At 42.2% G+C, this 15,966-nt stretch overlaps 1 protein-coding gene across 9 annotated transcripts in view; it reads right to left on the bottom strand.

Annotated features, from left to right (window-relative positions):
• The window catches only part of LOC105695899, a 40,336-nt gene that overhangs the window by 5,388 nt on the left and 18,982 nt on the right, over positions 1–15,966 (bottom strand). For 4 of the 9 annotated variants that reach the window (XM_012417905.2, XM_012417907.2, XM_012417906.2 and 1 more), the window contains 10 exons: positions 4,863–5,050; positions 4,706–4,793; positions 4,240–4,382; positions 4,030–4,162; positions 2,144–3,604; positions 1,857–2,034; positions 1,484–1,572; positions 1,255–1,387; positions 1,095–1,172; positions 755–896 (listed from right to left, as the gene is read on the bottom strand). In XM_012417905.2, coding sequence (XP_012273328.1) covers positions 755–896; positions 1,095–1,172; positions 1,255–1,387; positions 1,484–1,572; positions 1,857–2,034; positions 2,144–3,604; positions 4,030–4,162; positions 4,240–4,382; positions 4,706–4,793; positions 4,863–5,050 — 2,633 coding nt within the window. The other 5 variants (XM_012417911.2, XM_012417908.2, XM_012417914.2 and 2 more) reach the window with 5 other exon arrangements.

Below are 15,966 nucleotides of genomic sequence, written 5' to 3'. Positions count from 1 at the left end.
TTCCGAGGTCCAAGAACTTTTTACCATTTACGGTGTGCATTAGATTCTCTTTTTCCGAGGAAACGTCCATCCATGACAGTCTTTTGCAGTCCATTTCGTCGGGTTCCTTGAGAGTTTTGCCAACGTTTCGATCGTTGGATCCAATCGAGTACATTCCGGAATCGTAATCCACTTGGTTTGTCCACGGTATTCGAAGACTTTGGTCATTAAATAAAGGATTCACGACGAAATTTTCACAGGATTCTTGCAAGTCGAAGACCTTCGGACTGTCCCTTGCAAGCTCGAAAGACCAGACGTAACGGCTTCTAGATCGTTCCTCGTCACTTTGAATCGATTCGAAATTGCGGATGCTCTCTAAATCATCATCGATTGCCCTTTGCGAGACGTTCACCTCTTCATAACCAAGACTGTAGTTTCTTTCACCCAAGGAAGTTTCCTCGCAATCGTGCCTAGTAGATTCCAATTCTTCGGTTATTTCGGCTCCGTTGATTCTTCCTTGAGTTTCCATCATGCTCGATTTTCGTGATTTTCGTGATTTTCGTGATTTTCGTTGGCTTCTAAGATCGTCCCGATCGATGCCGAAGCCGAATTGAGATAACGTAAGGATCTCATTCTGCTTTGCGAGTTCACCGACTTCCAGATGAAGAAGCGGGTTGACGACGAAATGTGCACTCGTGTTGGCCCCGTGAAACGTGCGTCTACGAAGGCCGCCACGAAGAGAGGTTTCCTCGAATTTGTCAAGGCCGTAACTCACCTGCTGTTCCGGGTCGCTGCCTGACAAACTCGATTGTTGAGACAGCGAGCTCCCAGGTCTGGCGAAGCTCGCCATTGCCGACTTTTCGGACTTCTGGCCGGTCGTGGCGTTCGCATCGTTGATGTAGTAATCTCGTCCGAATCTGCATCACAGTTCACAAAAATCCAGTCAGTCCAAAATGCCTCTTCGGAGTCAGTTAATCTCGGAATAAATATCATTTTAGAAGAATGCGAGGCAATCTTTTTTAACAAAAGCAATGCCTTAATATGTGCATTTTCTAAATTGTCAAAATTGAAGGAAACATGATTTCGTTTTATTCGATATACCGCAAAGAGAATACCTTTTATAATCCTGTTGATTGCCACCGAGGACGATTTGAAGGGGAGCGGTGGAATTCTTCGGCGTGTCATTGTGGTTCCTGAGGATTTAGTTGTACGTTACCTTTCGATGAATTATTTTCCGATAGATGGGCAAAGAGAAAAGAGATAGATGGGATTTACCCGGAAACTTCGGAGGACTTAACGGCGTACCGTCGTTCCCAGAGCCTCTTTTGGATGTTTTCCTCGCTGTATGGGTTGTTTTCAATGGGAGGCGCGTTTTCCCATTTTTTGTGTTCCCTCTCGGCGATCGTGCCTGGGAATACGTGCGATTATATTTCGAGATGGATTTCACTTCCATGATTCTCTTGTAGGACGCGACGTAACATATGGAAAGGGTAAATTCAATTACCAGGCCGAGGTGGTGCCGCTAATTCGATGCCTACATCGACTTCCTTCTCTATGGACGACGAAGCCAACAGCGTGGCTTCTCGGCATTGTCTGCAAAGAGGGATTTTCAATTTAGGTAAAGTCATTCCGTCACGCAGCGAGAGCTCGGGAACCTCATTTTTAGATCGGTAATACGTATACTCTGTACTCGAGAAGGTGAGGTACAAAGTGACGGATCGTTAACAAATGATGAACGGGTGTTTCGGGTAAAGGGGGCGTTTCACAATTTTTATCGCTGACCTTAGAGATTCGATCGTTATTCCGTTCCTTCCTATTCCTTGTTCTCGATGTAATTTTAAATGGGCTTTCCTTAAATAGTTACGCTACGTCCTTACCCGGTATTATTTTCTCCCCGTGAACCGTCCTCCAAAGTTGGCCCTTCGTTGCAGTTGCTGACCTCGTTCGTATCTTCCACCTCCCGATCCGATGTTTTCGTTAAACTATCCATGCGTCTTTGAGTCGCGATATCGTAATGTTCCGTGTACTCGCTTTCTCGTTGAACACCTTCTTCGTCTAGTCCAACGGAAAGATCGTTTCAATTCGCGCAAAGTATTATTCGAATGTAGAATTGAATACCGTTAAAAGAAATAAATCTAATGTGAATTGCGTAAATAAATCTTACTTTGGAGATCGATCTTTTTGCTCTCGTGTGTCGATTCCGAGACGGTGGCTTCATCTTTGATATCGACCCCATCTATTGACGAACTACTTCCATTTTCCTCCGGCACGTGTTTAACGGCGTACTTAACAGGCCTTCCTTCCGTAGTTTCAACGTTGTTTCCTCCATTCTCTAGTGGCACATTTTCTTCTACACCCTCTGCAGAGTTTTCTTCTTTATTTTCGATACCGTTGGATGAACTTTCCCCCAGGAAATTTTCTTCCGAGTCCCCGGAAGGATTTTCTTTCGTATCCTCGACGGGGTCTTGTAAATTTCCACTGTCAATGGACGACAATTTTTCGTTCAAGGCTCGAAAATCGCAAGGTAAGTTACGTTCCGAAGTTTCTTCCGACAAAGAATTCCTCACAGGGGTGGACAAGGGCGTTTTCGGTACATCGATATCTTCCGCTCCTTCTCCAGGTGAAGGTTCGACGTCATCGGACGGTTTTATCTCCCTTTGCGACTCGTTTACGCCCTCCAACGATTCCTCCACGATCGTGGGAATGTCGGAATTGATCTTCACCTCTGTTCCGAACTGTTCCACCGTTTCCGAAATTTCGAGTTTAACTTCGGTTTTCGCGACGTTGCTCTCTCCTAAAGCGGTTGTTGCCGATTCCATGTCGAAACTTTGCGACGAAGTGACTGAAACTTTTGCCTCGTCTGCAGTGGACGGGCTTCTTCGGGACGATCGATTAATCCCGACCTCGCTGAGGCTTTCGTTCGTTCCTTGGTATACCTTGCAAGCGTTTTCTGACACATTTACATTTCCCTTTGCACGATTTCCTGTACCGATTTCCTCACCGACTTCGGGGTGCACCATCGCGGCAACATTGGCTTTGTCTCGGCCGTTTCGATTTCCAACATCGATTTTAATACCAATTTCGGTATCCGCTTCTTCCGTAAGGTCTTGATTTTTCCTTGCTTTTTGCGCAACGGTGCTGTCTACCTTCTTGGATTCCTTTTCCCCTGGATCCTTCGAAGCTCCATTGGACTTTCCTTTCCATTCGGAATTAATGTTCTCTCGATGCTTTCTCGGTGATGCTCGTCCATCGCGTTGTTTCAGACCGGAATCTCGATTTGGGGCATTTCTCACATTTTTAGAAGTACTACTTTTGCATCTTGCCCTCTTCGGGTGATCGGTCGGTGCTCTGGGAACAACGTTGTTAATTGCCTCTAGGAGTTCTTCTTCGATTTCTTCGTCGGATTGAGCCGAGATCTCGGAAAGGTCCGACGTATCTTCGGCGTCCTTGTCGCCAATCAGAGCCTTGAAATCGGCGCTCGGGTTGGGCACCAACATCGCCACAGACTCCGACTGAGTCTGAATCTTTCTTCTCTGGAAGAGCCAATTTTCCTCCCACGATTCCACTGGGGTAACAAGATCGACGTGAGCGGAAATCAGTTCGTCCTCGGATGAGTCCTGCGATGCTATAAAAATTCATCATTCTTTTATGACTTGTCTTCGACTGGAATCGAGGATTGGCGATAGGATGCAAAAGGTGGGACAATTTTTTCAATCTCAGTTCGATAGTCCAGCAAGTTATACATCTTAGAAAATGGTAAAAACGGGATCTGAGATTTTCTTCGCCGCGTGCATATAAAAATTTGATTAAAAAATTGAAACAACGAAATATCCCAGAAATCCTCCGTTAAAAATACGGAGAACTTGATCTTTGTCAATCTGTCCCTTGTCGATCTTGTTCATTTAATTTTAATTAATTTAATTTAGAAATTGCCCGGAAGTGGATTTTTCTTGAATTTCAATGAAAGAAAATGTTAAAATTTGCGTCGCCCTTTCTTATTTGTATAGAAATCTGTTTTTGATTTAGATTAAAAGTCGGACATATGCTTACGGTCTACGATGTCCATTCCCAATTCCGGAAACGGTACACGTCGAGCGTTCCGGAAGTCCAGCCCGTTACTTTCGCCGTTCTCTCGATCTTCTTCGGACGAGTACGTCGTCACTTCCTCGATTCGCTCCTCTATCTACAATTTCTCGATTAGCGATCCTATGTTCAAAGAAATCACTCGGATACAATTTCAATTCCGAAACGTGATCGTACCGTAAGTGACAGAGGTTCCTGACGATTTCGAACGCGTTTGATCGGTGGAACGCTGCAGTCACTGCTGTATTCGTCCTGGGACAATGGTTCCAAACTACTGCTGCCTTCTTCTACTCCTTCGTCGAGTCCTATCTCGACTTCACCTGAAATCGAAACAAGTTATTGCGAGTACTCCGAATAGCGCCTGCTTTCTCCGGAGTTCGGACAGTTTCGGACAAGGAGCTGTGATTCGATTTATTTTATTTAACAGATAAGCATAATCCCAGGGAAGTATCATAATTGCAGTTGAATCTACAATTTCATTTCTTTTTCACGCCCACCAGCAGGAGAGAAATCAAATTAAAACTAGAGGGCGAGGGTGGTTCCATTTTTTAATTTCGTTAATGAAACAATGGTATTTTACAGGGGAAGTTTATGCGTGTACAGTGGATATACGTATTGGGGAGGGGGGAATTGATCTACGTACTTTTTATTAATTTGGATTTTGGCGAAGATTTTCCGTGGAGAACGTTGCTATTGCCGTCGACATGTTCGTTTTGGTACTTCTCGATAACCTGTTTCGAAGTAATTTATTAGTATTTGGAGAAAAATCCGTATTCCAGATGTATAGGTACTATTTGCACCTTGTTCAATATGGCAGTAGCGAGAAGTCCCTCGTAGCTCTCTTCCGGAATATCCTGGCTCTCGGATATGCTTTCGGAAGTCGATTGTCCACCCAATCCTGGCAACTTTCGGGCTTCATCGACGGCACGTTCGACCAGTTCGCGCAGGGCGGTGTGTGCCATTGTCGGCGTGTCTCGGGCTGGTTTGTCTGAAGTGGAAAGTAAACGATCACGAACATTGTATATATTTTTTAGGTGTTCAAGCTCATCGTACTTATAGCGATTGGAGATAGTATTTTTTACGGCCTATCATTGGAACGTTAGATGTAACGGCGCGAAACGATTTCGACGTCGAGGAACCGTTGACGAGGAGGTATTTCGTTATCAGAAGAAACGAATAAAGGGCTCGCGTGTTTGTATATTTAAATATGTTTACATTTTCTTTGCACCCACTTTTATTGATGAAAATTTCACGTTATCCCAAGATGCTACGCAATGCGACGAATATTGTATTATTTTTCATACTCTGGGTATTGCTTAATATTTTAGGTAGCTTATAAAATATCTTAAAATGGACAAGTTTATTCCCTCAGAGATTCACTAGGAACGAACAGGATTTGGATAAACTTCTTTTAACGTTTGCCTGCCTTCCCGATGCAACGCGTTTCGAGATAACTCAAAGCCGGTATTTACATTTTTAAAGAAGTTTAGTTTGAGGAAATGTATGCATTCCCATCGGATTGCTATGCATTTCGACGTTAAGGCAGGACCTGCCAACTCGTTAAACCCGTTAACCGATTGGGCAAATACCTTAGAAAGTCCTAGTTTCTTGCAATTTGCGCAAGGTAATTTATTCATTTAATCCCGGAAGAAACTTTTATCGTAAACGTGCACGTATGATGTTAATAAATGTGCACACGATATATTATGTTTTTTTCTATCCTTAACCAAAATCTTTGTATGTAATACGCCATTGCTTATATTTTGCATACATAGGGTTTCATTTTTGCCCGCGATATCTGTGACAAGAAACGTACCCTCTGCCCTGTATCGAGTAAAACGGGGGTAATATCTTTATTTAGACAATATCTCTGATCGCGTCGGGATAGCTTTCTCGCAAAACGGAGAAACGAGAGGAGGAAGATACGCGTAATTTATCCGTGACGACCTTGCGGAATATTTCCTGCAAGGTGAAATTCACGAGTTGGCGACCTCGTGAACTCTTTCCTTCGAGACTCTCGACTTGGGAAAATTGGAACGGAATACGCGATGCACCGTGAATTTATGAGTATCATCCATGTCCTTCGGATATCGTACGGTCGTAGAAACATTTTTGTTTTACCACAAATACCACGGTACAAAATACGTAATCATTGAACATCTTTAACTCTTTCGCTTCCGTTAGCGCTTTAGGAGTGTTAAAATTTCGTTCGGTATTCGCCTATTATCACGTACTTAATTTTTTCTTATCGCGGCCACTGTTATATCTATTGCCAGCATTCTATCGTACATAAGGTGTTCCTTTTTCGACGGACAACAAGGCGGAAGCAAAGCGTGCTTCCGAAGTTTCTAATGTTTTACGTTATTACTTAACGAGCTTCGCGGCGGAAAAAAAGGAAGTTGATTTTGGAGCATAGAAATGACCGGTCAGGGTCAAATCGTGATTCGAAGGTGCCGGAGATGTTCCGGCCGATCGCGCTTTCTAACTCTCCGAGCTCGCAGGCAGAGATCAAGGTGAAGGCCGTTGAATGTCGAAGGCTTTCCCGAAGAGGCGACTCTCGCGACCGGTCGCGACTTACCGAACGGGCGCATTTCCCAGTCAGGAAAATGCTTTTCCCGCCGAGGTGGCTTTCTCGGGAATACGGCCAACCGGTTTAATCGCAACGAATCCGCAAAACAACCGATGGATTTCGTTATCTCGTATACGACTATCCTACGGGTTTACTTGGAAAGGCATCGTTTCTGGCGACGCTACGGTGTCCTGGAAACGCAGAGCTATGTCTTCTTCTACCTTCTGCGTACTTTCTTCCAGCAATTTCACCTTTTTAACTTTTAGACAAACTTTACGCTACTTTAAACGACTTTCTTAGTCCTCTGGTGCACGTGGAATTACGAATAAGTTATCTAATTTTTTGTATTTCTACGACCCCGACATAAGAAAGAGTAACCTCGTTATATAGTCGGATTATCTTTAATTTTTAGTTTTGGACCCGATAAAACGCAAGAAGGAAACATCGAGTCGATCTCCACCGTCTGCTTATTGATTTGCAGTTCTTTTTTGCCGCGGCCAGTCTTTAATCGCGATCAATTAGGCCATTAACGCGTTCACAGGGCCAGCAACCTTCCTGGTCCGTCGGAACCGGAATTCAAAAGGTACAATGTATTTAAAATTGACAGAGACACCTAGCTGAATCTAACGTTTTCCCGTTATCGCGAGTTAGAACGTATCACGAAACCGGGTACCTTGAATCGAGCCGGGGGCCCGGAATGTTAATTAAACCAAGCGAATAATTAACCGCATTCCTAAGGACGAAAGAAAGAGTTGGAAAGAGGCAACCAAGAAGTCTCGAAGTATCCGAGAAACATCGCCCCGTTCTTGCCCTCGGCTCCGAGAGAAACTTTTCTTCCACCAAGGAGCAGGAAGCCATCGTGGAAACGTAAGTACGTACCCGTGCACGCATTTCTTTACTTATCTACCCACGCATATGAGCAAATGTACGATCGTTATACAAAATCCCCGACAGAAATGGACGACAGCTACGATACCGGGGATTAACGTTCCAGGTTTCGGATCAACTAAGGTTAACGATGTTAACTCAAATTTTGAGGAAATTCGGGTGCATTTTTTACGATGCTCAATTGAATACCGATTATCGACTTTCTTTCCCGTATGCCCGGTTGAAGATATTCAAGGACTAAGAGGGGCCACGAATGACGATAGACTTCGAGACAGGACAATTGTCCCGATAATTGGCTATGCGTTGCGAAGTCGGGTGCAAATTCTGCAAATTGCCCGAGAAGCAAAACACGTGCCGAGTCGCACGGATTCGCTTAATTCTTGCCCAATCACGGGCGTGAGTGCCGCAAAACAATCGGAGACTCCGTCAATTGAGACGGGAATGACGGCAATTATCAAGGCGTCATGCCGGATCGACGGCGCGTAATCGCGGCGGAAAAAGTTTCACCCTCTCGTAGCCGCGGATGTGAAATCGCAGGAAATGAAAATGCTCAAACGTTTCCTCGGAGACTCGCTGAAAATGACACGAGACCCAAACATGGCGCAATTTCGTTTCCAGCTCCTAGTCGACGTTACCATTCGAAAACATCGAAAGGGACGAAAGGAAAATTACAATTCGACGACAGAGCTGCCGTTACAAGCTCGAATCTGGAATACGACTGAACAAATCGGAGTTGATCGATATTCCGATAGAGAAATTATTCGTTAATTTGGCTGTCCGGTCAATATACGCTGTTAAAAAGATTCATAAAATTAATAAAATTCGTGCACTTTTGGTACATAAGGTTGTGGTAAAATTATAAATTTGATGACTTAATATCCTTTTATTATAAAATTCTAAATAAATTTATAATTTTATAACATCGTGTTGTAATTTTGTGAAATTGCGGAGAAAAATTATAAATTTGATATTCGAAAGTCATTTAGTACGCATTGTTTGCAAATTTTTTAGATGAGTTTTTAATTTTACGCTCGCTTTACTGCAAGTTCCTCTCTAAGTTAGAATAATGTCCTAAATTTTAAACAAGGACTGCTAACAAACAAGTGGAGTCGTTCCAGGAATAACCTGTCTATACGATGTGCGTTAAAGATTCATTTCTTCCTAAAAAATGTTCCGGATATTTTCCAATAATTTCTATTTTAAATTGCAGCATGACGTAAAATATCTCGGGGAAGAATAATATAACCAAGGAGAAACGTCGATACCCAGCGTGCACGGTGTCGTTGGAAGTTACAACCTGTAATTGCGATAAACTTGCAATTCGCGGGGAATGGAACCGTTCGGGTCGCGATTTCCCAAGGGGCCTCGTTTTCCGCAGGAATCATTTTATCGGGACGAAGGGTCGTTGGCACGCGTCATTAATATTTTCCGAGATTTATGTTTGGACTCAAGTTGGGTATCTGTCGCGGGTGGTGGAACCGGGTCAGCGGATATCGCGGGCCGACCGGTAGCCTACTTATTTTTCATTTCCACCGGCATCGACGATACCATCTGCTCTCGGAAATATCGGCTGGACCAGTTTTGGTTAAGAGAGTACTCGGAGAATCGAAAAAGGACGAGCGAAAACTTTTTTCGAGAATAACGTATCCCGACGTCGGAAGCTCGCCCCGCGATTCCCTCGAGAGGAACTCGACCAAATTCTAAAGTGAAATAGTAGGGACTCATTTCTTTACGAACCATTCAATTTTCATAGCCGTTGTCGAGAAAGCTTTTAGGGACGAGCCTTTGAACGGTTACGTATACGACAGGCAAATGGGACGTTAATCTCGAAAATTCGCGCGATGCAAATGTTCAGAGAGACTCGTTTTCTGTGAGTTAAGATCGATCGCGTTAAGATGAACGTGGTAGTTGAGGGACATTAGAATTTTTCGGATGCGTTGCTCGGAGAAAGAACGTATACCGGCGAACGTCCAGAGTCGTCGCGTAAAGGAAGGCTCGATTTGCCGACGTTTTGCCGTCGATGACGTCCAAAAGACCGGCGATCTCGGAGTCATCCAATGAGAGACACACGGCGTAGTCCCGGCGAGAACGAGCAGCTTCGCGCAATTCCGTTCGTCGTGTACGGAACGGAATTCTCGACGCGGAAGGCTTCGAAGAGAGGAGGATAAGCGAGAAAAATCTATTCGTATCGCTAACGTCCTCTTAAAATTAATCGGATGGACAAGTTACTAACGACCCATACATCTTTGATACACAATTCCAAATGGCGCGGGTTCTCAAAAATGTTGCGGGGAAGTACTCTGGCTTGTCCGCCGGTATTAATTCTTCCGATAAGGCGAGGCAGAATCGAGACGTTTACCATCTTTCCTTGCGAAGAGCACGTAGACCAAGTAGAAGACCATCAGGCCACCGATGAGGGTCAGCATCTCTTCCACGAGTCGCAGCAACATTTAACGTCGCTTTTTACATATTACGGTTGCATTTCGATTTTCTCATTATCGGTCGCCAGCTTATCGCGTCTTCCTTGGACTTTCGAGCGGCGCGCTATCGCGCGATCTCGGAGCCCGTGATCGACTCATAGATCGATCTTATCGGAGATCTTTATTTACCGCTGGAAGCGCCGATAATGGCGAAGTGAGAGAGACGATACAAATATCGAGCCATTGCTATTTTTATGACGTAAGGGACGCGTCGATCGTATCGACGATCCAGGGAGTTTTTCGATGGAAACCTCCGTCCTCGATACGATCGATATATCCTAGCCGATCTTGGAATGGAAAATCATTTTTAAGTGACGTTACGTGTTAATTTCAAGTATGCCACCGATAAAGCGACCGTGATCAGGGGGACGGCTTTCTCGGCCAAAGAAAGCGTCGAATTTCTTGTAATTGGGCTCCCTGGTCGTAGCGATTTACAATTTATAATCGCGCCGTCGTGAATTTTTAATTCGAAAGTTCCTCGGTCGACCCTTACATCCAAAATCTTTTATATTTACTTCTTTCGATATCCCTGGACCGATATTTTGCCCGCGCACGAATTGCGCACCGTGCAAGGATACTTCTGCAGTAGGCCGCAAGAATACAAAAAATTTCAGGAAAAAATTACTCAAGCGAGTCACGACGGTCGTTTAAAATTCTTACGTCATGAATTAATCTTGGGGCTTATTAAAAAAAATCTGGACTTTGCCCTCATCGCGGATGTTTCACGTGTTCATCGTTGTTTAGAGCTACCTTGACCCACTGTATATCATTACGAGGACTTCTTTCTACGATTTTTCCCGCGAAACGTCACGAAGAAAAATAGTCCTGTTTTTTTTTTTTTTTATAGCTGGCTGTTAAATATTAACGCGTTATATGTGACGCCGATCGATAAAGGGGTTTTTCTTTGGCACCCGTACGCGTGCTCGACTAATCTGATTCTTTAAAAAAATCTACACTTCTAACTTGTTTACGGAAAGTGAAATGCGTTCTTCTAGTATTTTTAGAAAGCTTTTTTGACGAAACGTCAAAGTTACCTTTCATTGATTTATTAGAAAAGAAATTTTTATGTCACTCTCATCGTACACACATAATGCTTGCTCTATTATAGATGTGATACGTGGGCATTTTTTTACCGGATGTATCCCGGATATTTGTCGATAATTGGCCCGAAAGCGACACCTCGATGTACTTCTTTATCAGCTTGCAAAAATCATGTTGTTTGAAATGAGGCTCTATCTCTAATTTTGTTACGTGTCGTAGAATTTTCATTAAACCAAGGTGCACCTTAACGAATTTATTTGTGTGCGCACGTGCGCGCGCGCGTGCGGGTGTACGTTCAGCTGTGTAAACTAATGATGAAACAATTGCACGTGTCGAGCACGTATGTCACGGCTCGAATCATTTTCGTACGTTTAATCTCGTTCTCCTCGAATAATTATTTAAGAGTTTACTATTTCGTCCAATAGTATCAGTCACGGTATCGCCGTGCTTCGCGTTTGACGATTAAATTAATCGTTCTTCGAGAATTTTACTCGTCCCGTATCTCAAAAAATCATTTTTAAGCTTTAACTTTATAATTTAATAATCGAGAATGGATACATCGAATAGTTAATGCAATTTAATACATTTTAATTAATGAAATAGGAGTGTCTTCGATCAAGGCTACCCGAGACGTTTGGAAGATTTTAACGTAAGTTCATTCGATATTTTCTATCATTCTCCCATAAATAGCAGAAACTAGAGGTCGAGTAAAGCAATATTGAATTTTATTCGCGGACGACATCCTCGTTACGTAAAGACATAAGGTCAGTCATAAGGTCTCGTTAACATAACGATTCGTCTATTTTCCGTATCCGTAGACGCACTTTGGTCTCGGTACGTGTTAGTACCATATTTCCCAGAGGATGTTTTGGCATCCCATTAATACACAACTTAATCCATAGGGCAAGTAATCGTCAATCGGCAATTTTCAAAGGCACGGATTCACGAGTCCTTGAAGTGGACGTCAGTTCGGTACAGTGGTAAATGTTTTTCTTCTAAAACCGATCTGGGGTAATGTCGCTTGGGTGCACGTGCAAGATCGACCTAATTTATCGACGAAAATAATACATATAGCCCGCAAACTTCATCGTTCTCTCTCACCTGGCGCCATTTTCTACGGAAACGGCACACGGGATCTAACCGGGACTTCCTATCGGTAGGCCGTATCTATTTTTTGTGAAAAACGATTAAACGTGAAAATAAAGGAAAAGTCTTGCAAGGAGTCGCGAAGAAACCGGAATCGCTCGGTGCATGTAATCGCGGAGTGTTCGGGTCTCGACTGAGAACGGCAAAGGCGAGTCGATATGTGTGAGCGACGTACCCCACATACGCTACTACGGCTTCTTTAGTGGGGATACTGGTGCGTCCGAGGCGACTCCGTAGATTTTACAAATTTACCAGCTTGGGAGGAAAATGAAAACGAGCCTTCGACGATGCTTTCCCTGATGTTCCTTGCAAAGTGGAGGATAATATCATAACCTTCGGGATAACATTTAAACGACGTTTTTAAAATAGCACGCTGGCTTTCGTCGACGGAACATTTTCTTCCGCGAGCCTTTCCGATTTAGAAATTGTCGCGTTAGAAAAACGAAACAAAAGATTTCAGGCGAATAAGTTGCTTCAACTTTTTATGAGAAAAACTAGGCATAAATTCAAACGTGTATCCTGAGCAGATAATTACGTTTTAAAAAATGATAAGATTTCTGCCAAGAAGTTGATCGTGGCTTGTTACCGGTGGGGTCGCTCGAATGAAATTGAAACAAGAATTAAAGCTTAGCGTCGTTAAGTTCTTATTCGCTCCCATTAGATGTGTTGTAGATAAATGTGTAGAATAAGAAGTCGATTCACTGCAAAGATTCAAAGACTTTGAAAGAGTTAACAATATTTCGTATACATTAGATTAGAATTTAATAGACTGACGATATGCCTGATATTTTCTCTCGAAACGCTGACAATTCCTGGAGAGCACGCATTCGCATTAACCTTAGACGATATTTACTCGCGATCAATAATCGTGAACGTCAACTATTAAGTTGTTTGAGTTAAATACAATGTTTTATTCAAACAACGATATAACTGTATTCCATTAATATTTTCGCTTTCTGATATCAATTTTGAACCTGACATTTTTTTCGCAAAATCATTTCCACTTATCCCAACTTGCCATCATTTGACTTGTGATGCTAATCATTTCAGTTTTGCCGAAGCTACGAAATTTCATTAGCAAGAAATGTTTAACTTATTGCCGGCAATTAATTCCGTCAATACGCGGTATACTTTTTGTTAAAAGTAACTTGAAGTAATTAAAAAATGTTTACTGATATTAATACAGCTGCATATTCTCTTGCGGTTACATATATCTTATTAATTGCATATTCGTTTAGAATTTATTTTGTTACGATATTAGAAATACTGAGTATATGACGGTGGTAAATTTTCCGTGAACGCGAAGAGTTCTTTATCGGGTAATTCTGCGAACCATTATTCGGATAACCGACTCTTAAGATAAACGATTTGGAAATATCTACTATATAAAAATATTGACTATTATACCGTTTTAGAATTTACGTTATGAATTTTGGATCGTATTTTCAATATTTTTTTTCGTCGAATTTTTTCATTCACCTTATTAATTGCGTGTTAAAGAATAAAGTGATCGATATGGTGGAGAGATTATCGCTATCGTTAATGTTTGATGGATTTGGAGGGCTGGAAAGTACTCTATCGATTATTAGATAGGCCTTTATACTTTGAAAATACAACTTAATCTACGGAATCGATAACGGAACACCCTACTACTCGACAAACATTATCGGATACTCCATCGCCTTTAACCTTTCATTGATTTTCTATTCTATTTAAGGCAGGCGTCCGCATTTTTATTTGCTTGTTTACGACGCTTTTAAATGTCACAACTCTTATCGTTGAAGATGGGAGCTTAGAAAAATTCTTTGACACCTGAGGACGATTGCTGGACCGATCAAGGTGCAAACTGTTGCATCATGGAATATAAAATAACTCGTAATTTGACGCAAATGGATGAAAAACATTTTACTTACAGGATTAGCCGGAGGGAGAGATGCATAATTGAAGCTCCGTCAGCTTAATTGCTTAAAAAAGGATGATGAATGGTGCACAAGCCTTAATCAAGGTTTAACTCAGCCGTAAAAAATGATTCATAAGTTCGGGGAATTCCGTCATTTGTTTCATTTGATTGTTTTGAAAAAAAAAAAAACTCGTGAAATTGAAAGATAAGTTTAATTCCGAGGTCTCACACCTTTATTTGTCGAGACGATCGACCTTACGTCGGCCACTTTTTAAGAGCTTCTTAAGAGCGTAGATCACACGCCCCAATTGTTTCCCGAGGGAATGGACTCACTTTCAAAATCGTTTCGGTCGCGATGATTCGTCTTAACTGGGCAGCTTCTCGGATGAGAACTGGTCCATTTGCGTTCAGCAGCGGTGAATGCCGTGCGTTTACAATTCAAGATAAAGATAAGGACGTGCGTACACAAGAAGTGGCAATGGGCTTCGAGGCTAAAGGCACGTTCAAAAATGCGGATCGGAGCAAGGATTTCATTGATACTTGTAATCGGAAAGGAATGCATCGCTGACTTTGGAAGGTCACCAAATGAATTATTTCTTGAAAAAAAAAAAAAAAAAATTACTTCTAAATTCTCTCTCCCGGTTTTTCATCTACGGAAACGATAGGAAACTCGACCTCGTTATAACTCGGTTAATTCGTTCCGTGTTGTATCGATATCGTGTTATGCAAACTTATAAGTATTGCACGTCAGGGAAATACGTTCCGTATCGTATCTAATCTGTGCTCTTCGAGTGCTCTGTTATATCGAAACCGTGTTCTCAGACGGCCGTGCTATACCGAAACCGTGTTAAGCGAAACTTAAGAATATTCCAGCCAGCCCAGCGACGACTAAAAGATGCCTAAAAGATGTCTAAAACGTGACGAATTTTTCGAAAAGTCATCGTTTGGTTATAGCATATCGTCGATAAAAGCGAAATCGAAAAGATGTCCTATGCCCCGGATTTTGTCATCTTTTAAACTTAATTAAAAGATCACGAATCGTGAGATTTTTTAGTGAAGATTAAAGGTGACGAAATTCAGATATTTTTTCTTCGGCTGATTTCGGAGTATAGAGCAGTTTTCGATAATCTTTCCCTTCTTCCCATCACCCCCTCTCCAGGGTGGGACAAGGTTGCCTCTTGTCGTGAACCTGGAGCTTGGGCATTTGAAACGGAGAAGGGGAGTGGCATCACAACTTAACGTAAATACCGGTAACGGGTCCGATATGCGAACGAACTGCTATCTGCCCTACTTGCGAGAAAGCCACGCCAGGGCCATCTATCGATCCCGCCGAAACTGACCGGCAAGGGTGTTTCGTCATCGCGAAAATAACAATAAGTTTATGTTGGAGTATAAAATTTTGGAATAACGTCGTACATGTCATTTGGTTATACACTTTTTTTTATCATATTTGAAAGAACAGCGCATATTTCAATATCATTTACCATACTTTTAGGTTCGGTCCTTTTGTTATGAATTCTTGCAAACACGACCAATCACATTGTAACCGTTACAAAAATTATAGGAACTGTAACCTAAAATTTCCACCTATAGCACAATGTTATTTTAACGTCGCACATTTTTCTCGGGGTCCCAATAATAAGATAAGAACAATATAAATTTGAATTAATAAAGAAAATAAAATAGAACATAATAGCGATCCTTTCGTATCGGAAATTGAACTCATCTTCTGTAAAAACCTTTTAGCTTTAACTTTTAAATTAGTTTTGTACGTAAAACTACGTCTAAACGAAATGGCGCCGATGGTGCCACCTTCTACTTACTTTCTAACATATAATAGGCAGATTTTCACTTCCTCCATTAGGCATTCACCCAGAGAC

The sequence above is a fragment of the Orussus abietinus genome, unplaced genomic scaffold (assembly GCF_000612105.2).
Source record: "Orussus abietinus isolate OABI.00-Male unplaced genomic scaffold, Oabi_2.0 scaffold67, whole genome shotgun sequence".
Lineage (NCBI taxonomy): Eukaryota > Metazoa > Arthropoda > Insecta > Hymenoptera > Orussidae > Orussus > Orussus abietinus.
Note: the sequence above shows the minus strand (reverse complement) of the source record. Positions and strands in the feature narration are given on the sequence as shown.